At 36.9% G+C, this 23,667-nt stretch overlaps 1 protein-coding gene, 1 non-coding gene and 1 pseudogene across 6 annotated transcripts; all 3 read right to left on the bottom strand.

The window, feature by feature from the left end:
• Positions 1-1,845: 1,845 nt before the first annotated feature.
• On the bottom strand, positions 1,846-1,952 carry LOC147283258 (small nucleolar RNA R71). The gene has a single exon (XR_015123198.1). It is a non-coding gene; the product is annotated as a small nucleolar RNA R71 (small nucleolar RNA).
• A 1,725-nt stretch (positions 1,953-3,677) lies between these two features.
• LOC147283257 (double-stranded RNA-binding protein 4-like) lies at positions 3,678-8,888 on the bottom strand. Of its 5 annotated transcripts, none has more exons than XM_086247889.1 (5): positions 8,583-8,881; positions 7,313-7,575; positions 6,163-6,373; positions 5,652-6,048; positions 3,678-3,868 (listed from the first exon to the last, which is right to left on the bottom strand). In XM_086247889.1, the coding sequence occupies exons 1-5, from the start codon at positions 8,701-8,703 to the stop codon at positions 3,811-3,813; spliced, it is 1,050 nt and encodes a 349-aa protein (XP_086104015.1). In that variant the 5' UTR covers positions 8,704-8,881; the 3' UTR covers positions 3,678-3,810. The 5 variants fall into 5 exon arrangements, with proteins under 5 accessions (XP_086104015.1, XP_086104013.1, XP_086104014.1 ...); XM_086247887.1 differs by lacking the exon at positions 3,678-3,868 and adding an exon at positions 3,931-4,114 and having other exon boundaries at positions 8,583-8,888; XM_086247888.1 differs by lacking the exon at positions 3,678-3,868 and adding an exon at positions 3,932-4,105 and having other exon boundaries at positions 8,583-8,888.
• A 12,921-nt stretch (positions 8,889-21,809) lies between these two features.
• LOC147283256 (uncharacterized) overlaps positions 21,810-23,667 on the bottom strand; it is a 6,858-nt pseudogene continuing 5,000 nt past the window's right edge.

Raw genomic sequence — 23,667 nt, 5'->3', positions numbered from 1 at the left:
TTTATAGTTTATTATTTATTTTAGTGGTTTTCTTTATTTTGTGTTTATGATAAATATAAATTCTTGCTTTTATTTAGCATATTTATAGTTTTCTCTTTTATTATAGCTTCCATAACTAGTATCTATCATCATCTTTTATTTTCCTTACCATTAGTTTTGTCTTCTTTGCCATCTAAAAAGAAAAAAAAATGATATATATAGTAGCATATTTATTTCTTTGTTGTCTTTAGGTTGTTGCATGCATCTAGTTTCAATTGTTGAATTTTTCTTCTTGCTTTTATTTATTGTTTAAAAAAAATCATATATTTTTGTCATTTAGTATAATTTGGTTAGATCTTATTTATTGTTGTCTTGTGCATCTTATCAATTGCAACATTAGATAAGGTAATTTCTATTTCCTCTTATTTCATTTTTCTTTTCCTATTTTCATCTTTTGTTTTTGTTTTTTTGTTCTATTTCCCTTTCTTCTTTTGTTGTAGTTTTAGTATTTATTCTAGTATTTTCTTTTTAGTTCTTGCATTGGGGAGAAGTTTGCAAAGGTGTGGTCATCAAGAAAGGGGAATTGCTAGCAAAAGTTTGGTTACCTTCTCCTAGTGTGTTGTGGCCAATGTCACCACACTAGTGGTATACTTTAAACTTTTTCTTTTTAAAGCTTTCTTGAGTGGTGTTTGCCTTACTTGTGCAATTTCAATTTTCATATATCTTTGTTTTGTTGGTTGTTGCATCTTCAATTAGCATTCTTGCATAATCAACTAGTAAGGGCATTCACCCCCAACAAGATAAGGATTGAATTTAATCACCAAGTCCTTGCCCACCTTGGCTAACCATCTCTTGCATTTGTTAATCCCAAACTCAATATAATTAAAATTAAGTAGATATTGGCCAAAGGGTTCACGAAGCTCATAAGATCCTCTTGGAAGGAGCCAATTAGTGGATACTCCGGTGAGTGTTTTTAAAAGTACAATGTCTAGAAAGGTTTTTTAAGGTTGCAATCATCTTGATGCTTAAAGGGGACTGGTTTTTAAGAGAGACCGTCTATGACTCCTCCACCCTCTCTGGAACCGGCCTGGTTGTATTTTTGAGAACCTTATATCGGTACGCTACTAATTTACTTTGAAAGAGAGGAGAAGCTTGTCTAGTGCTTAATCAAGATTATGATTGTCTAAAAGACACCTCCCAAAGCTAAATCAAAGATAATTAAATTGCTTGTTTGGATTAACTCCTTGTTTTGTGATTTTGTTTTGTTGTGTTTGTTTTATTTGTTAGTTTGTCCATATTTTCGTCTAAAAAAAGGTAGTTAATTAATTAATTAAAAAAATTTAAAAAAAGTTTTTGAAAATTCTTTTCTTGAAAGCTGTTTAGTGTATGATTAGTCGTCATTCATTGAAGCACGATTTAGCACATTTTAACCTTGAAATTGAGAGAACACTTAGACATTTAAGAAAAAGAATTGAACCGATAATTGAAATGAGTAAAAACATTGAAATTCGTCTGTTAAGAGAGTATTTTGCTCATGTCATCATTAACACCCCTTCTTGCATAGTTTTGCCCTACACTACCGCAACCCAATTTGAGATTAAACCTCACATCATTCAATTGTTACCCTCCTACCACGGATTGGATCGAGAGGACCCATACACACATGTTAAAGAATTCATTGAAATTTGTTTAACCTCTAGATACCAAAATTTTCCCGATGAGTCCGTACGTCTCCTTTTATTCCCATTTTCGGTTAAGGACAAAGCGAAAGCTTGGTTGAACTCCCAACCCCCCGGTTCCATCACTTCATGGGATCAACTTGTTAAAATAATTTTGTCAAAATTATTTCCAATGTCTAGGACTAACGCGCTTAGGAGAGACATTTTGGAGTTTAGACAAAAAGACGATGAGTAATTTTATGAGAGTTTGGAGCGATTCAAGGATTTAATTTTGAGATGTCCTCACCATGGTTTCGAGACATAGCGTTTGGTGCAATACTTTTACAACGGTTTAACTCAAATAAATCGCAATATGTTAAAGTACCATGAATGGAGGTGCGTTTTTAAATCTTGGTAAAGAGCAAGCCTATGATTTCTTTGAAAAATTGTCCAAAAATTCTCAACAATGGAATTTCTCCAACCCACATGATAGGCAAGCCAAAGAACCAAAGCGTGGGGGGATGTGTGAAGTGAGAAACGATGTAGACTTAGGGTCTAAGATTGAGAGCCTAACGAGAAAGGTAGAGGCCTTAGCCTTGAGTCAAACCATGAGTGCCGTTAACCATGTCCAAAATGAGGTTTGTTCTCATTGTGCTAGCTCGATGCATAATGTTCAAGCGTATCCTTCCTTGTATACTTTTTCCGAGAGTAATGTTGAGCATGCGAATGCCCTTAACAATTTTAGGAAGTCGTTTGTGAACTAAGACACTTTTTCTGAGACCTACAACCCCAATTGGAAGAATCACCCAAATTTTTCTTGGAGACAATGCCAACCCCAAACACATTTAGGAGGAAATTCAATGCCAAACAATTCATTTTGTCCTCCTAATCCCTCTTATTACCATGTTTCCCATGTTCCTCATCTCACTCCACAAAGTGTTGCCCCAAAACAAAATTCATCATCACCTTTAAAGGACACACTCCAAAAGTTCATGCAATTGACTGGTCAAGCCTTTGTTGAGGTTAAAGCTTCTACCTACCAAAATACACAAGTCATTGCGAAGCTAGAACATCAAATTGGTCAATTAGCTAACATTGTAGGAGAAAAGGAGAAGGGAAAATTTTCAAGTTAACTCATTCCTAATCCAAAGGGTCAATTTTATGTTGATGCATCTAATTCATCCAGGGCGGGAACTGAGGTAACCTAAAGCACAGGGTGGCAAGGGAGTCAGCCTCTTGTTTGTGTTTTCTTTTCGTTAGACTTGCTGTTTTGTTTCTCAGTTGCAGAATTTTCTGTCTGGTTTGTTAGTTTATGTTTCTTCTATAAATTTGTGTTTATAAATATATATAAAAAATGATTATCATATGGCCAACCTTTGTTGGCATAAAAACGTACATTTGTCTCTTCTCCCAATCAAACTTACGCTCACCAGTGGCGGTCATGAACTCATGAACATCAAAATAATGGAACGCTCATCAACTACAAGACTTCAATATTCCAATTATCGTGATTGTAGTGCACTTCTAGCTAAGAATGCGCTTATGTTTCCTGGTTTTCAGATCGAAGATGGTCCTACTTGAATATCTAATGTACTGCATTTTGATCTTACTTAAAATTAATGTACATCCATTCTCCAAAAAGAAAACAAAAAAAATAATAATAAAGAAACAATTTCATTAAAGGCCTTCTAAAGAACCCCTACCACTTTCTTTTCCCACCCACTCAATTTTTTTTCCATTAACCTTCCATTCTTGCAACCAGTTACTAGAAACAAAAAAAAAAAAAAAAAAAACTAAACCAGGAAGTGTCCACCCACCACCCTCCCCTCCCCTCCCTCCCTCTCCCTCACTCACCCCACTGCCCGCTGGCCAACCCCACCACCGGTCAACAACCTTGGCATTTCTACGCTGCATAGTATATGCAGGAATGGCAATAGAGATGGTTTGACGAAGCACTGTGACTCGAGCTCCAAATGACAATAAATTTGCTCTCTGACCCTTTCTACATGCATGCGTCTACCAGACACTTACAAGGCGAGGACACAATGGCAAACAACATTAGATTTCCATGATACCAGTGTCTTATCTTACAAAAGCGGTCTAAATGTCCAACACATTCAACAATCGAAAGAGCCTAATCCACACCTTTCAATAGATACAATACACGTGGTTTTCATTGGGCCACTGGGCAAGGTGATGGTTGATTTGAAGGCAAGGCAGCAACTGGCAACCTGCAAATTTCGAAAGATTAAAAGATCTCAATTAAGCGAATACACTAAATGCATTCTTGCCAAGTCTACGCATACAATCTTTCCCTCCCCTCACCTGGCTTAGCAAGCAACTGAGACAATCTTTCTTAATAAATATACTACACAGAATGTTGGGATAATGGGTATGAATGGAGTTTCGGGCTGCTGAGAACAATTGAGCTGCTGTAATGTTTATACCAGATACTTCCTTTCCATTTCCTATATATACTAGAGAGTAGTATGTAATCAAGATATGAGAGAAATAATATTTTGCTTTTAGTATTTTTAGCTTTAGCATCCTGTTAGTGTATTGATGGGGATAAGAATCTAATAGAGGAGCAAGATTCAAAAGCAAAATCTAAAAGGAGAAAAAAATAATTCCACAAAGTGATAACTAATTTGATAGAAATGTTTACCTCCACTCAATCAAGTAGATGTTTGTTGATCAAATAAAAAAATCAAGTAGATGTTTGGTCTATTAGGCATAAATTAACCTTCTCTAATCAACAAAGAATCCAGTAAGAAAATTAGCTTTTGACTATTCAGCATGGCAGATTTCTGACAATAAGGGATAATGGACAGGAAATGATTGATGGGTCAAATTCTGTAAATAATTATTGTGAAGCAACTACAACCACCTGTCAGACTCGATACCAAAGCACCTATTGGTTACCCAATGCCTTACTGTTCACCTTAGTTCAATAATGCAGTTAAGTACGCAGCGAAATGTCAAACAAGAGAATAAATAAATAGTCCAAACTTCTCATCTGGTGCACACTTAGGGTAGGTTATTATTGGAAATCGAGGGATGGGACTGAGGGACTTCCAAATAAGATTGAATGTGAAGAAATTCATCAAGCAAACATAAAAGCATGTTGCCTCAAATAAGTTGTCATTAACAGATCCTAGCTGTCTCCGTCACTTATTTGGAGAAGATTGCAGAGCTGAGAAAGATTTTTAAAATCAAAATATTATTGTCAGAGCAAGATTAGAGGTGAACAAACTTATGTACATGAATGAGGAGCTACTTCTGAAAGTTCAGTTAATCAAAAGAACAGACTGAATCTATTACATGATGCTCAGTAAAGCTTCCTTCAGTAAGCAAATGGCTAAAACCGAAGTGAAATGAAATATATCTTGGCTGCACCTTTTGTAGCCAGATTGTCATTTCTAGAAGATTGTAACACCAAATTCTGCCCTTAATGGAAAAGGGGAATGACCAATTCAGGGTTTGAAAGAGAGACTGAGAGAGAGAGAGAGAGAGAGAGAGAGAGAGAGAGAGAGAGAGAGAGAGAGAGAGAGAGAGAGAGAGAGAGAGAGAGAAGAAATTACAATAAATGCACCAAAAAGGAAAAGCATGTAGTCTATATTAATTTTCTAATAGTTAAACACAGGAAAAACTAATAAAGGGCCTGAAACAAGGATCAAACAAGAATAATTTTTGGTAATATGCAATAGATGCCAAAGAAAACTCAGTACTAAAAAAGTATGGAATAGCACCCGTGCTAGAGAGGGAGAGAGAGAGAGAGAGAAGTGAGAGTAGAGTGAACCTACCACAAGAACACAAAGCAAGGAAAACTTTTGACGAAAGAAATCTTCAAATAAGAAAGCAACAAATACATTCTATATACTCTAGCAATGAAGATTTCAAGTGGTTGAAAGAGTAATTAGTTTTCATGAGAAATCAAATCTACTTAATCCTTATCACAAAAGAAACCACAAAATAAAAAAAATAAAAAAGTAATAAGAATAAGTTGCAGCTTACTGAGCATCAGTGTGCAATTTCTTGTTAGCCTTCTTCTTGTTCTTACGCCGCTTTTTGGAAGTTGAAACAACGCCTAGAGCATTTGAAACAACACCCAGAGGCTGCTCACAAACTGAACGAACAAATGTTATTGGAAGCAGGGGGGTGGCTTGAGAAGCTGGTTCTTCTGGTTTCCGTTTCACAAATTCATGGTGTGGTGGATGCATTCCAAAAGATGCCTGTGGAACAGCAGCCATTGGAGCATTAGTCAAGATCATAGAACTATGTCCTGTATTTTCTGCCGGAGGTACAAGGCTAGCAGGGGCACTGTGTGTATCCTTGACTTTATGTAATGAAGCATAGAGTTTGTATTTTGATTTAATGATCTCTGAAAGAATAGTTTCTGATTCAGGATCACCTGCATTTATGTTGAATTAGTCAGCCACAAGAGAATAGGTGCAAGCATGCATAAACACACATGTCCTCTAAAAGCAAATATGTAAATATATTATATAGAAAGAAAAAAAAATACCCAGAAGTGATAGAATAGCAGCACGAGCAGCCAACTGTTCAGCCTCTTTCTTGCTTTTACCGGCATCCCCAGTATATGATACACCATTGAAAACCAAATAGGATATGAAAATTTGAAGCAAGCCTTCTGGCTGAACAGTGTTGTAAGTAGGCTTTTCTATACTCCTCTTCACAGCATATTCATTGAGGATCAACTTGCAAAGCACTGTATCCTGAAAAGGAACCAAATGAACCAGGCTACATTTAAGCAATAATATAACATCTATTGTCAACTTTATAAATGTGTAAAAATTGGCCTAATAACCATTGCAACCAATAAATGCTATGACTTCTTCATGCATTTAAGAATCCATACTTCCATCTATTCTGAGGTTTCTAAAGTAAAATGCAAGTTTCATAATTAAACATATGAAAGTAAAATGCAAGTTTCATAATTAAACATATGAAAGTAAAAGGGCTCCTTTTCAACATATCTTTAATCAATCAAACCAAAATAAATAGACAAGTACAAAAGGTTGGTGACAAGCTAAGGGTGTCCCTATTCTCTTAAGATAATAGCATTTGCAGGTGGCCTCATACAAATTTTAAACTAGATTCCTTTTTCTTCTTTTCAAACTCCATTTCTAGAATGAGAGATTAAAAAAAGTGCTAGGAGAACTGTTAGGACAAGAATTAAGAATGGATGCTATGAACAAATCAAATTTTTCCATATAATGGTTTAAATCTTAGATAGTTTAGATCTCTTTGGCGATATCCATTGTACTAAGAAAAGAGAAAATATTATGCATAACATGTAACCATACAATAATATTATTTAATTTGAATACGCTTGGTAAACATCTAACACTATGATTGGTTCACTTCTCAAGAGAGAAAATAAAGAAGAAAAGAAAATTTTAATATTTTCGTGTGGTTAGTTACATGAGAATACAAAGGAATAATAAAGAGAAGAAAAAACAACTTGGGTAACTTTTGATCCGATGGGCCAACATTCTCTTCAACTAAAGTAATCTTGCCTATTTTGAAGAGAAAGTTTGAGAAGAAAATCTAGAGGACACCCTAAAAGTGGTGAAACTTAAATATAAATATGTTAAAACAAAATTAAAGCATGTAATAAAAGAGGTGAAACTTTCAACCATAGTTAAGCAAACCTCATAAATTAGAGGACACCCTTCATCCTTTATCTTTTGTGCTATGCTCTGCATGGCTAGTCTAGCAACATCTTGCTCAGCTGCTTTCCGACATGTAAAGGTGTTAGGAGAAGTATAACAAACTCCATCCACCAACACGGACGACCTAAACTTTGGTGCATGTTGAAATCCTTCATTGATGGTTTGATAAATTGGAAGCAGGATGTTTGATTTTTGAGCATATTCTTGCAAACGATTTTTTTGCATCAAGTGCTCAGGTAGGCCTACACAAATTCAATTCTATGAGAATTAAAGATCCAATTTTTTTGTAATCAAGTTTACCAAAATGTTATGTGGAGACATTTTCATATTTGAAATTTGAAATTATACACATGTAACAATAACAACGAAAATTACTAATTTATTGTTCTAAAGAAGAAATCAATATCACTATGCAGAAGGCAAAGACATTATGTCATGCAGATTCAAAGACAACAAACACGTAAAATGCATTGAAAAAGAAAAAGAAAACATTTATATCTGCATAGGCCAAATTATTTAACAAGTTGATACAAAATCTAGCATAGTGTCTATAGGAATATATTCATAGGCCATGACACAAATAACAAGCATCCTACATTTGGAATTTTTAGTTTCTGTAAAAAGACAGTTTTCGAAACTAATTTAAAACAAAAATTCTAATGGACAAAAACAAAATAAAACCCTGTTGGCCCAAATCAGAGATATATAAAAAATAAAAATAAATAAAGTACAATGGAAAGATAAAATCAACCGGCAACAGAAAAAGGTAACCGGTTGGTTTGAAGAGCCTCCTGATGCTGTCTCTTCCTTTCTTTCTGCTGAAACCTTAGGCTCTTTTAGGGCCAGGGCTGTTCTAGTTTTCCGCCCCAGTTTACTGTAACCGATTGAAGGATTACCTTTCTTGAAATTTCGTTGTTTTATTTTTACAAGTGAAGTGAAACAAAGAGAGCATTGGGATGAAAAAATGCAACACATGAGTGTTTATAGAAATATATGCATGTCTCATGACACAATCCCACATTTGGAAGTGCCTTAATACAAAAAAATGGTCACTTTCTCAACTAGAAAAAAAGGTCACTTTCCATATACATATAAACAAAAAATTAGAATGAAAAAATAAAAACAAAAGACAACAGAACCAAAAGGAAATCGGTTGAAAGTTCACCTTTCTTACATTTTTGTTTTCTTTTTTCACGGGAAACAAACAGAGCGTAAGATTGAAAACGTAAATGCAAGAGTTAGGACTTACTCTTGGAAGAGGAAGCCGAGGTTGATGCAATCAAAGCGGAAGGCTGAGCCGGAGTCAGATCTTCTGATGGAGCTGGATTTGCGGGTTGGAGTTGAGGGACATCGGAACTGGAAGACTCCATTTTCAGTAGTTGAGGTTGGTCTAGGTTTTCAAAATGTGAGTAGCCAGGCAGTCTAGTCCTGTCTCTGATTCAATTCAATTCAATTCAATTCGCTTGGTTAGGGTTTTAAATATCCGGAGGCTTGGAAATTGTTACTTCCAGTTCCAGGCCTATTTTAATAATCGGCTTGGAAACGGTAAAATAAGGAGTGGTCGTATTTATATAGGACCCAGCCCCATGGAGACATCTGGTTCGTGTGAGATTAAAAAAAAAAGAATCAGCCTCCGTAGTCTGTAAAGTACAACGAGCGAAAACGGTATTTCCCAAGTTTTAGAGAAAAAATAATAAATAAGATATAGGCCGTTATTTGGACCCTACTTTTTTTATTTCTATTCCAAACACTTTAATAAAAATATAATTTTTAATTCTATTCTAATGTAAATTGACAATCAAGGACTTAAAAATTTAATTAAATTAACTTGAACCTATACCCAACATCAATTCTCTACTCAACCCTCTATCAAAACCCTAAATACACTATAAGCAAGGAATAAAATTTCGGGTTTTGAGGAAATTTCGACGGAAATTTCGAAGATTTTTAAATTTCGACAGAAATTAAACGGAAACGATGGAAATTACTATCAAAATACGGAAATTTTGAATAAAACTTTACTATATGTTTATTTAACATATTATCTACTACATTGATAAAAAAATTGAAGAAACCAAATTATATAGTAAGTTTCATGTGATATAAGATAAATATAATGCGCGCTGAAGGTAAATACTATGAAATAAAATTAGTATAATGAATAAATAAAATTAATATATTATTTATACTCTATAATATATACACTAAATTCTATATATTTTATAATCTATACTCTATATTATTTAAGATATCGTATAGAATATTAGGGTTTAGGCCTTTTAGGATATTTTTAATTATTTTTTATATAAAAAGGTATTATAGTTTATTGGTTTAGGTTTTAAAAACAATTAAACGAAACCCCAAAACGGCCAAACAAAATCTCAAATCATTTTTTTTTTCAATTGCCCAAAAACCTCAAACTAGGATATGGTATATAATATTAGGGTTTAGGCTCTTTAGAGTATTTTTACTTATTTTTTATATAGAAATATATTAGAGTTTATAAATTTAGGGTTTAAAAACAACTAAATGAAACTCCAAAAAGGCCAAATAAAAACCCAAACTATTTTATTTTCTTTACAATTGCCCAAAGGCCCAAACCCCAATCAATCCTAAACCTTAATTTTTTTTCTCTTTCTTACTTTTTTTTTTTTTTTTTTTTCTTCTTTTTTTTTTTTTCTTCTTTTTCTTTTTTTCTTTTTTTCTTTTCTTTTCTTCTTCTTCTTTTTCTTTCCTTCTTTTTCTTTTTTTCCTTTCTTTTTTTTTCTTCTTTTTCTTTCCTTCCTTCCCTTTCCTTTCTTTTCCCCCCGAGTCTCCAGCAAAAGCTCTCTCTCTCTCTCTCTCTCTCTCTCTCTCTCTCTCTCTCTCTCTCTCTCTCTCTCTCTCTCTCCCCAATCCATCACCAACCCACCTCACCCTCACCACTTTCTCCCCCCTGCCACGCCTCCACTGTCGCCCCCCCTGCCGCACCCCCTGCCGCGCCCTCGATCTCCCTCCTGCCGCGCCCCCGGCCACCCCCTACCGCCGCCCCTCCTCTTTCTCCCCCGATCTCCCCCTGCCGCCGCCGGCGAAAACTTCGGCAAAATTTCAAAAATTTCGAAATTTAAACCCTTGACTATAAGTTTATAACACTCTTCATATTGATGCAAACAAATCTAATATTGACGAATGGATGGTTAAATTGTGGTTTGGGAGTCTTTAAATGAAATATTTTCATCATTCCTTTGTGCTTTAATAGACTAAGTGTTTATTTTCAAAAACTGAAATGGCAACATGTTCGGCACACTAGTGCCAAACATGTTATGAGTCGTTCGGCAATAAAGCACCCAACATAGTGTTGTCCGTTTGGCTATAGACTACCGAACACCTCTAAAAAATTTAGAAAAAAGGTGTTTGGTAGTTGCCAACCGAACATCCTTCTACCCGTTCGGTTGTTTGCTGCCAAACAAAATCCGAGAAATTTTTTTTCAAAACTCTCCCCTTTGTGTTCAAGTTCAACATTAAACAACTACGATTCAAACTATTGTAATCCAAAAATAAATTTTTTGATGTAGAGGGCAATGGGCAGTGGTGTTGGGTGGTGAGGTATTGTCGTTGGGTATTGGGTGGTGGTAATGATGTTGGGTGTATTGTTGGGTATAAAAAGCAGAAATAGGTTAAGTTTGTTTGTTGGGTTTTAATAAGGGTATTTTTGGAAAAGAAAAATGTTGGATATACTAATAAATTTTTAAACTTTTTATATTGAAGGTGGATGTAAAGAATGTGTTGGGGTTACAGATAAAAAAGTTAGGTTCGAATAGCGGCAACCATAAGATATATAATTGGTAGTATACCAAAAAGTTTGCTTTTATTTGCATGTAAAGATAAAAGATGATTTCTGTCGTAGGTACATTTAGTTGAGAGAAAGAAAAAGAACGTTATGAGCCCTTATAAAATTATTTAAATATTATTTTGGTGAATCATGAATTTCTAAAGTTGTGGAATCATTTTGGTGATGACTAGATATTTTTGGAGAATTTTATAAATTATTTTGAAGTTATGTAGAATTAATTTCCCATAATTAATTTATTTGGAGACTTTAGAAAATTTCTAGAAATTTTTTGGAAGTCAAATTTTGGAATTGAGGTAATAGGAAAATAGTACTCACCGAGACAAGTCCGTATCATTTTTCAGAGCATTTTTGAACTCCTAAGCTATTTTTAGTGATTTTTTGAAGTTTGGAGGATTTTAGAAAATAGGAAAATAAAATTAGCTGACATGGACTGACAACGCACCACGTGGCGCGCTACGATTGGACAGAGGAGCTGAATTAGTGCTGACAAAACTTTAGACGATGCGGATGATGGGCCACGCAGCGAGATGCAATTTGCTAACATCGAACAACGTGTTGTTCTTCGCAACCCACGAGCAAACAACCAGGTTCGTTAACCCAACCCGTTTACATACTCATCCCATCCTACGTGTTGACTCGAATCCAGCTCGCTGACCCACGCGTTTCCTACCTCTAAACGAAGTCGTTTTAGGCCTTTTATGGTTTGTTCTCTTCAATCTGGGCCGTTGATCATGATAGTGAGATCAAATCTCATTCATCCTTGTCGACTTTGTAGTTTAATCCCAACCCTAGATCTTTAACATTTAAGAAATCCTAGCCGTCCAAAGCTCTACCCAAAGGAAATAACTTACCTGAACCCGGGATGCTAGGTTAGATTGGTCACTAGCAGCCCCTGCCAATAAAAATGAGACACATATTTTTTTTTCCCGTTTGACAGTGTCGAGCACTCGGTGACTTTATTGAGCGCTCGATAGTGTTTTTATTATAATTAGCAAGCGCTGCAACAAGCGCTCGACACCATTTCCTCCACCGATTTCTTAGGGTACTTCCCAGAGGGTTCACCCCTACGATCTTAGGGTGTAAAATGAGGTTTGTGGAGACTACATGTTAGGTTTTAACTCTCAGATTTTTGGCGGAAACATAGAGTCGACAAACCAGTGTCAAGCGCTCGAAAGAAGAAGAAAATGACAATGCTGAGCACTCGGCGACGGGACCATGCGCTTGGTGATGCCAGGTGAGGAATTTGACTTGGCATCTCGCTGACAGAGAACTTTCTCTCCTACCCAAATGGCTTATAAATACCCCAAGCCCTCCCCATTTCAGCTGATCACCTATACACTTTCTTCTCCAAAGATTTGGGAGCTTCTCGACTCTCTCTTTAAGTAATTCTTCTCTTTTTTCTTTATTTAATTTTAGTCTTATTTATTTATTTATTTTAATTAGTTTTTAATTATTAGTTAAGTTAGTTTAATAATTATTAATCTAGTTTAATATTTTCTAATTACTTATTTAGTTTAAATTAGTTAAGTTAATTAATAACTACTGTTTAATTAATAGTTTAATTATTTTACTTAATGGTTTAACTATATAATTAGTAATTAATTAATAATAATTTATTTATTTTAATTTAATAGTAATTTCAAAAATTAGCTTTAATTTCCAAAAAATTAATTTATAATTCAGATTTAATTATTTTAAAAGTATTTTAAATATTCTAAATTATTTTATAAATATTAAATAATTAGTGATTAATTATTTTAAGGGTTTTAATCACAGATAATTACTAATAAACCTACTTTGGACTACCTAATTCCCATAAAGTCCATATGTTAAAGGGTTTTTTTTTTTTTTTTTTAAAATGCACTGTTCATCCGGCCCACCCGCTACAGTGAATTACTGTAGCGGCCCACTTTTAACAGCCTAATGCTATAGTAACACCGTTACTGTAGTGCACTACAGTATTGTTTTAAATGCAAATTTGTTTTTTCTTCATTTCAGTGCCAATTGATACACAAACTAAAAAAAAAAAAAAAAAAATCATAATTTAAGTATTTTTTATTCCATAAACATGTTAAATAATAACCAACATATAACACAAAAAATCAAGATGAGGGAGTCACATCCATAACTTAATCTTTTGTGTTTTAATTGTAAATATAATTGATAATATCGAATAGTAACAATTTATAACATTAATATTATTGTTACTATATAGTTACTACTCGACAGTAACAATTGCCCTAGTTGTACTTCTAAATCGCGCCCAGCACCTCCTAATCGCGCCCACAGTAACAATAATTGTCACTGTATGATAGTAACTATCATCCAAGATAGTTACTACTCAATAGTAACAATCGTCTTCTGAGCAAAAGAATAAGAATCTGACAATTAACTGTACATTCTTTATAATTAATTGGAGGAATGAAGGGAAATTAAAGTGCAACAAACAAGCCATCAAGACATGCTTCATCAACCGACTTGACATCTCTGTAGGTGGCAATATAAAACCAACATTTCTAGTACCGAGCATCACTTTCTGTTCCACCACCTAATGAAAATAAAAATTTTCTTCTTTTCCTTTCAGTGCCAATTGGACAAAAAAAAGGTGCAATGTGATAAGCATAAGCCCAGCACCTAGAGCACGTGGAGTTATCTGACTTCTATAGGATTTATCACATAATGTATCTTAGTCATTATCTCTGTGTTTATACTGGTAGCTATCTTTTATATAAGTCCTATTTGGACTCTTGTACTGTGTATACTTATAAATACAGTGAATCACCTCACTACTGCTTAAGGCTTTCAATCATATTTAGTTTATAAGTGCTTTATGGTATCAGTGCCCATCATAAAGTCTTACGACTAACAACTGATCCCTTACTTCTAGTCGTCTTTTTCTTTCTTTTCTCAATCATGAGTACTTCCCCTGTTATTCAGCAAATTCCTACCACCGTTTCCATGCCAAGCTCTTCTACAGATTCCACCATTCTTGCTACAGACTTTGCATCATCCTCGCACACACCATCACTTGCGAGTGTTCCCAGTCTTCTCACCATTAAACTAGATCACAATAATTACTTGATGTGGCTGGCATAGATCACTCCTATCCTCCGAAGCCGTAATCTGATGTATTTGTTTTGTCGATGGCACTAATCCTTGTCCTCCTGCTTTTCTGCTGGATACTGCTGGTAAGGCTACGGATACTGTGAATCCGTTATATGAAACCTAGATTCAACAAGATCAAATGGTGTTGTCCTGGATTAATAATTCTCTCAGTCCCACCATGCTTGCGACAGTTGCTCGGTTCACGCTTGCGCGTCAAACCTGGGCGTCGTTTGCTTCTCGGTTCACATCTTAGAACCAAAATCGTATTATGCAATTGCGAGGTGAGTTAATGCGCACTTATAGAGGTGATTCTTCCATTTCTGATTTTTTAGATCGTCATAATATTTTGGCTGATAATTTAGCAATGTCTGGTACTCCTGCATCGGATGATGATTTGGTGACAATCAACATGAGTAATGTTGGTAATTTATATGAGAATATTGTTGCATCGGCTCAAGCTCGAGAGACTCCCATCACCTATGATGGGCTCAAAGCTCTTTTATTGAGTGCTGAACGTAGGTTATCACAGCCATATCTTCCTGTCATTGACACCAATATCATTGCTATGGCCGCATTTGCTGCTCGTGCCCAAGGCACCTATCGGAGCCGTGACTTTCCTTTTGGCCATCGTGGTGGTGGAGGACGACATGGCGGCAGAGGGCGTGGTTTTAATTCTTCTGGTGGTTCTTTTCCCTCTCACGGGAGTGGTCGTGGGTCTCAGCATGGTGGAGGTCGTGGTCTAGGTTCTACTGGTGTTTTGGGGCCTTTGCCTCCTCCTACCAATCAATCTCAATTTTCTAGTGGTTCTTCAGGACGTGTTCAATGTCAGATATGTGGACGTTCTGGTCATTCCGCATTAGATTGTTATAACAGGATGAACATGGCTTATGAGGGTTGTGTTCCTACTTCACGCCTTACTTAATTTCATGGTTACTGCTACACATGGTTCTCCCAGTACTTTGGGCTGGTTAACAGATACTGGTGCAAACTCTCACATCACTCAGGATATGAGTCATTTGCAAGCACCAAAGGAGTATCGTGGTGCTAACAATGTCAATGGTGTTCTTGGTGGTACTAGTTTGGGTATATCTCATATTGGTGACACTTTTTTTTGTCAAAATTCCTCTTCTTATGATTTAACCAATGTTCTTTATTGTCCTAATGCCTCTACAAATATTCTCTCTGTTAGTTAGTTTTCTAAAGATAACAACTGTTATTTTACATTCTTTCCTACTCATTTTTTGGTGCAGGATTTGCCGCGGGGAAGACCCTTTTCCGTGAGCCGAGTGAGAATGACCTCTATCCTTTTCCGTTTAAGTCCAGTTCCAAGGTGTTAGGCGGTCGTTTTGCCTTTGTTGGTGAGCGAGTGATTGGTCCAGTCTGGCATGCTAGGCTTGGCCATCCTTCTGCTCCTATTTTTCAACAATTAGTTAATCAAAATAAATTGCCTCTGTCTAGCAAACTTAGGAATTCTTTATGTCATTCATGTTGTTTAGGCAAAAACATTAAGTTGCATTTTTCTGATTCTAGTTATTTTTCAACTTATCCCTTGGAACTGTTGCATTTGGATGTATGGCAATCCCCCTATTTATCAAATTCTGGATTTAAGTACTATTTAATTTTTGTTGACGATTTCTCTAAATACACTTGGTTCTTTCCTATGAAATACAAATATGAGGTATTTGCTCTCTTTGTTCAATTTAAAAGTCTTGTTGAAAATTTGTTTGATAGAAAAATTAAAATCTTTCAGAGTGATGGTGGGGGAGAATATATCAATAATCATTTCAAAACTTTTTTAACTCAACATGACATTTTCCATCGCTATACTTGTCCGCACCATCCCGAGCAAAATAGGATGGCTGAACGTAAGCATAGACATCTTGTGGATACCGGTCTAACTATGCTAACACATGCTTCTATGCCTATTTCTTACTGGGTAGAATCTTTTCATACAGCAACTTATTTAATTAATCGATTGCCCACTCGAAATTTTAAATAATCTTTCTCCTTATGAGAAAATATTTGCTAAAACTCCTCAATATGATTTTCTAAAAGTTTTCGGTTGCACATGCTTTCCCTATTTGCGCTCATATAATCATAATAAGCTTCAACCTCGTTCTGTCAAGTGTTTTTTTTTTTGGATTATTCTCTTAAGCAAAAAGGGTATAGGTGTTTGAATATTAAAACTGGTCAAGTCTTTTTGTCATGGCATGTTGTTTTTGATGAATGTTCTTTTCCTTTTCAATATGGCACTCTCACTCAACCCGCAGGGGCTCCTTCCTCATCTTCAAATCCTATGCTGCCAGTTATGATTGAGTTCACTACTTTTCCAAGGGCTTCTCCTCGTCCTCCAGTTTCGTCAACATCTGCAGGTTCTTCTAGTTCTTTGTCTCCTTCTTTATCTAATCCTATAATGCAGGTTCCTCCAGCCCGTCCGTGCTCAACACCTCAAACCAACGCATGCTCTCAAAGTTTGTCATCTCCAAATTTGTTGTCACCTACTTCCCTTGCTCAATTACACAGTCCTGCCACTATCTCGTCTCATTCCATACCCCATTTCTCTCTAAATTAGTCACCACTAGGGTTCGCATCTCCATTGCCGGCTACTAATCCTCCTATTGGTGTTCAAAATACTCATTCTATGGTGACTCGAGGTAAAGCAGGTATTGTGAAACCAAACTCCAAATATGCTTTGGCAGTTGATGTTACTAATTCTCTTGTAGAGCCTACTTGTTTTACACAGGCTAACAAATCTGAATAGTTGAGACGAGCTATGGCTGATGAGTTTGGATTCCTTCAACGGGTAGGCACTTGGACACTTGTTCCTTCCAATCCTTCCATGAATGTATTACCTAATAAATGGGTCTATCGAATCAAGAAGCGATCAGATGGGTCTATTGAGCGTTACAAGGCACGTTTAGTGGCTAATGGATTTCATCAGCAACCGGGTCTTGATTACGGAGAGACATTTAGTCCAGTGGTTAATAATAGTACTATCCGTCTCATTCTTACAGTTGTTGTTCATCATAATTGGCCTATTCGTCAACTAGATGTTCAGAATGCATTCTTGCATGGCTATCTATCCGAGGAGGTTTATATGCGGCAACCCAATGGGTTTCTTGATCCTCAGTTTCCTCATCATGTCTGTAAGCTACGTAGATCGCTCTATGGGTTAAAGCAAGCTCCCAAAGCCTGGTTTACTTGTTTTTTTACTCATCTGGAACATTTGGGTTTCCAGGCCTCTCTTGCAAATTATTCTCTCTTTACTTACCTTCATGGCTTCGTTGTTATTTATTTGTTAATATATGTGGACGATATTTTAATTACAGGCAATGATGTGTTTCATATTGCCTCATTAATCAAGGAGCTTGGTCGCATGTTCTCTATGAAGGACTTAGGCCCCTTACATTATTTTTTGGGTATTGAGGCTGTTCGATTGCCACATGGATTGCATCTTTCTCAATCCAAATATATATTGGATTTACTCAAACAAATAGACATGCTTGACGCTAAACCAGTTTCTACTCCAGCTATTGGTGGCCGCCGCTTAAGTATTTGTGAGGGCGACCCTTTATCTGATCCTACTGTCTATCGAACTACAGTTGGCGTACTTCAGTATCTTACCCTCACAAGGCCAGACATTGCTTTTGCTGTCAACTAGGTTAGCCAATTTATGCATTCTCCTACAATTGTTCATTGGGCAGCTGTTAAGCGGGTTCTTCGTTATCTCAAGAACACTTATTCTCATGGTATTCACTACACTCCCAATTCTTTGCATTTAATTGCTTATTCTGATGCCGATTACGTAGGCGATCCAGATGATCGCTGCTCTACAGGATGTTATTCTCTCTATCTTGGTTCCAATCTTGTATCCTGGAGTTCAAAGAAGCAGCTTGGGGTATCAAGATCAAGTACTGAGGCCGAATATAGGCAGTTAGCTCATACTGCAACTGCTATATCTTGGTTTTGTGCTCTCTTTAAGGATTTGCGACTACCTCTTGCTTGCCCTAAGCTCTGGTGCGATAACATTAGTGCTCTAGCTCTCGCATCCAACCCTGTTTTCCATGCTCAGACTCGCCATGTGGAGGTTGATTATCACTATATTCGTGAGAAAGTTGTTCGCAAGGAGATTGATGTGGGGTATGTGTCATCACATGATCTATCAGATTGCTGACATTTTCACTAAGGGGTTATCATCACCACATTTTCATTATCTTCTTAACAAGCTTCCTGTTCGTCACCATCCTGTCAGCTTGAGGGGGCATGATAAGCATAAGCTTAGTGATAAGAAGCCTAGCACCTAGAGCACGTGGAGTTATCTGACTTCTATAGGATTTATCACATAATGTATCTTAGTCATTATCTCTATGTTTATACTGATAGCTATCTTTTATATAAGTCCTATTTGGACTCTTGTACTATGTATACTTATAAATACAATGAATCACCTCACTATTGCTTGAGGCTTTTAATCATATTTAGTTTATAAGTGCTTTACAATGTAATGAGTATACATTATTATACAAGAGAAGCAATAATTAGTATGCATAAAACATCTAGTTTAAGCATGGAAGTTATGAAAAATGACTCATAAGGATTTATCTTTAGACATTAAATTAAAGCCAGAAATGTCTATATAGACAAATGATTAGCTAGACAAAATATGCTATATAGCTAGTGGTAACAATCATAGCCTCATTTACATATTGTTACTGAAAAGCAGTAACAACCATAGCCCCGTTACTACTTGTCAGTAACAATCATAGCCCACTTACATATTGTTACTACTTGTCAGTAACAATCATAACCCACTACTACAAAAGCACTTATTCCTGGCGAAATTAAATCGCCAGGAAAAACAATTTTCTGGCAGAAAAATAATTAAATCCGCCAGGATTATGAAGCAGTGGTTGATAAAGTTTCCGCCAGCATTAAAACCGCAGGCAAAACACTTTTTCTGGCGGACGGCTGTCTAAATCCGCCAGGAATACCATTTCACGCTGACAAGGCATTAAACTTTTCTTGGCGGATATATCCGCCGGCATTAACTAAGTCCTGGCGGATATAACCGCCGGCATTAAATAAGTCATGGCGGATATAACCGCCGGCATTGATAGTATATCCGTCAGGAAAAGAAATCAAATATATAAAAAAAATACTTTCCTAACGATATAACCGCCGGCATTGATCGTGTATCCGCCAGGAAAAGTAATAAAATATATTAAAAATCCTTTCCTGATGGATACAACCGCCAGAATTATTGAATATATATAAAAAATAAATGAAATAATTAATATAAAATAAACTAATTAATATAAAACATTTCCAATAATAATTATACACTAATAAACATAAAATCTTTCAATTAACAATACATGTCAAATAATATTGTTCTATCAATAGAGATAAAATAAAGTAGGCAAACAAAAATAATCTACTCAAGTCCCGCAGCAGAACCCGAACCCGAAGCTGAATGTGACCTTGATCCTCCCTGCGGACCAAACTGTCTCATAAATTCTTCGTCACCTAAATTACCGGAAAGCAATCCGAAAAATCCAACACCTGTAGAATGATGTGACCCACCAGGAGATGGCTGAGAAGGTACCTCTGGCCGATACATAGGCATCTGCAAAGGTGACTGAGGCATAAACGGCATCTGGTACATAGGATGCATCGAGAACATTCCATAGGGAGAATGTGGAGGCTGACTCTGGCCAGAAGGCTGTTGTGGATGAGAGCTCTGCAGGTGTGTCTGTGTCTGCATCATCACTTGCTGTTGCTGCTGCATAAACATCATCATCTGTTGCTGCTGCAATTGCTGTAGCTGAGTCTTTAACAGCTCAATTGCCTCATCTTGGGCATCCTGCTTAGCCTGCATAGCCTCCTGCTTCTTCTGCCATTTGAGGCACTGTGCCTCCAAAAGAGCTTCTCTTGTCCTCGATGATCTCCGATAAGAAGTACTAGATTGAGCCCTAGCATAAGGCACCATTTCAGGTGTCACCCAATGTCCATAGAGCCGAACTCTATTTTTCCTCTCAGGACCCATCTCCTCAACATACACTTCTGTGCGAAGTTCAGAAGTGTCATCCGCTCCAGACTCAACCTGTGACTCAACAGAATTCTCCATGGACATCTAATAGACAAATATTTAGATAAATTTGTAAGTAAAATTTAAGAACATAAAATACACAATATGGAAAAAAAAAAAAAACTAGTATAATATTTACCCCTCTCTCCTCCGATGGCACATCAATCCAACTATTGTCTTTGCGCGTGTGGGTGACACGAAAGAAAGTAACGGGATCGGGTTCAACTCCATGCTTCTTCTAAAAATTTAAACCATTAAAAAAAATAATTTAGAATATATTTATGTGCCCTAATTAAATAAAATTGTAACTCAATAAGATGAAAAAAAATTAATTATACTCACATAATCTGCACGAAGATGTTCAAATGTCCACGATCCTGATGTATGGCTCATCGTTTGTTGAGAACGATTAGCTTTATTTTTCACAGCTATCTCTTAAAAGGTCAAACATAATATAAATTAGTTATAATTGCACATACTAGTATTATTAAATATTTGATTAAAGGTTGTCACCTGAGTTTTTGGGTTATCCCAATGTTCCACCATCTTCGCCCACTGCACAGGATCTACATTATTGGGACATCTCAGCCGCCGCTGACCTGTCCTGCCAGTGTAGTACTTCTCTTTCAAATATGCTATGTATTCTTTATAAGCATGTTCAGCAATGTGCAAAGTCATGGTCTTAATCACGAGCATTTTTACCAAATCCTCATCACGAAAAGTGATAATACCCTACATCCATAAAAAAAATAATTATAAGTAAATATTTACAGGCATTTTACTTTTAATATCATTTTTAAAAAATAAATTGATACCCGTATTCTGTCCCACAAAGTGTTCTTTGTTTCTTCTTCAACCATTCTCTAATCATGCACTAGAGGAACATTATTGGAATCTTTTACTTCAGAAGATATAAACTTCGAAAACTCTATACTGTTTTGAGAAATACACTTCTCGCCCGAACTAAATTCACAATACTCTTTACCCCTATGATCTTTACCAGCCCACTTAATCTTTCCGGGACCACGTCTTCTTCTTTAAGGCATTGCTACATATTAATCCAAATTAATATACATGAATGACAAAAATATTGTAAATAATAGAATAAATAAAAACTTTATATAAACAAACTGTAGCTTACCATTTGAACTAGTCTCAACCTGCTGATCGTGGTGCTCGTCCATATGTTCTTCATTATCACTCATCTAAATAAATTATAATTAACCATATATATATACACCACCAAATACATACTACATAAATATTAATTAATTAAATTAAATTAAATTGCTATAAAACCAATATATAAACACACAAATATATTTTAACGTGGAAAACCCTCGAAAGGTAAAAACCACGGGACCTAGTCGAGCACAAAAAAAATTCACTAATAAAAAAATATTACATAAGAGTTCTTAATTACAAAACAACACCCAAAAAAAAAAATTAATTTAAGCATCCATATCATCATCAAGCTCATCGTCAGCAATTGAATTAACCAATTCAGTGGGCAAAGGTAATGCTTCATCAAAAGGTGTCTCTTCCACGCCAACCCTTGTTTGCATATCTTCATTGTCAAGTACCCGATCATCCAGATTTGGTATGACATAATCATCAATTGTATCTTTATCCTCTAATACATCAAAAAAATCCCTCGGATGCGTTCAGACCACTACATGCCAATCTGTTTCAATCAAATCTGCAACATAAAATACTTGCATTGCTTGTGAAGCTAGTATGAAAGGGTCATCCCGAAATCCCAATCTGTTGATGCTGAAAAATGGTAAAGCAGTCAACGTCGAGTCAAACCACGTGGACCCGTTGACCCACCACTAAGTGGATGACATGTCGAAGTGGGGTAGAAACAGGTAGCTGGGTTCGACTAGTGATTAGTGGAGAAAAAGTAATATCCAATGCACCTTGCGCAAGTACACAAAAGTGAGCGGGAAGGGCACCGGTGTGGTACCGGCTGAAGCTCCTCCGACGCTCAAGTCAGTGTTCAGAGAATCTGTGAGCAGAGTGAGTAAATAGTATAGTAATGATTGAATTAATTGTCCTTTTGTGACAAGAAAGTACCTATTTTATAATACTTTTGGAAGAGTGTCAACCAATCCGGTGATGACACGTGTCCCTTGTAATGATTCGCACTGTAGGAGCGCCACGTGTCACTTGTCTCGTGGGTCCGAATGAGTCGACACGGGTCGAAGCTTAGGAGGCTGGAGCTTAGGAGGCCGTGGAGCCTATGGGGCCGGAGCCTAGGGGGTCGGAGCCTAAGAGGTCAGGGGCTAGGAGCCCAAGAAGGGCTTAGTCTTTGAGCCTAAGAAGTCAGAGCCCAAGAGCCCAGGAACTTAGGAAGGGCTTATCCTTTGGGCTCAGGCCCAAACGACATGATGTTAATCCTTATGTGACTTGTCATTATGCCCAGATGATTAGTCATACGAACAGAAGTCCCCCAAGTTTCAGAGCAAAAGATACTTCTTGGTTGGGAACTATGTACACAAAGAAGTCCGAGCAGAATGACAAGTGTCCACATACTTGTTCATGCTTAAGATACTGTCCAGAAGTCCCCCAAGTTCCTGATCAAGAAAAGCTGTACTGTATGAAAGCTTAGGCGGTGAGATATAAAAGATCTTTTTTTTTTTTTTGAATTTTGAATTTTATCACTCTGTATTCCGAGCAGTAGACGCTTCGCAAAATCTCAGTGAATCCCGTCCAATTTAATGGGGGGATGCTGCCCTTTGTAAATGAGAATCTTGAATTAAATGGTAGAGCCTAATATAAAGATTCCACACCCACATCTCCCCTTTTTTTTTTTTTTTTCTTTGTGTGTGATTATTTGAGGAGAGAGAGCTGCTTTGTGGAATTTTTTTTTTTTTTTTTAGTTGTGAGGGGCGGAAGGCAGTGCAATGGAGGGTGGGCTCAGATCCAAAAAATAAAAAGGGAAGAGGGAGCGGAGGGGTGCCTGGACCTGGTCGGGTCGGAGGGAAGAGGGAGCAGAGCAGGTGGGTTATCGGGTCGGAGGGGTTTGGGCGCGGAGCAGGGAAGAGGCGGCGCGGATCTGAGGTGGAGGTGTGCGGCTCGGGGTGGCACTGCGCAGGGGGGCTCGGGCCGGAGGAGTGTTGCACGGATCGGATCGGGTTGCTCGTCGGCAGGGGTCTGCTCGGGTCCGAGCGAGTCGTGCCCGAGATGGCGGTTGGCGCGGGTTGGGTGCGCGGATCGGCGCGGGGCTGAGCGCGCAGTGGGCGGTCGGGCTGGGCTCGGGGCGGAGGTGACGGGGCTGTGGTGCGCCGGGGCGGGTGCTGTGCTTTC

Source organism: Dryas octopetala, chromosome 6, assembly GCF_963921425.1.
Source record: "Dryas octopetala chromosome 6, drDryOcto1.1, whole genome shotgun sequence".
Classification (NCBI taxonomy): Eukaryota; Viridiplantae; Streptophyta; class Magnoliopsida; order Rosales; family Rosaceae; genus Dryas; species Dryas octopetala.
Note: the sequence above shows the minus strand (reverse complement) of the source record. Positions and strands in the feature narration are given on the sequence as shown.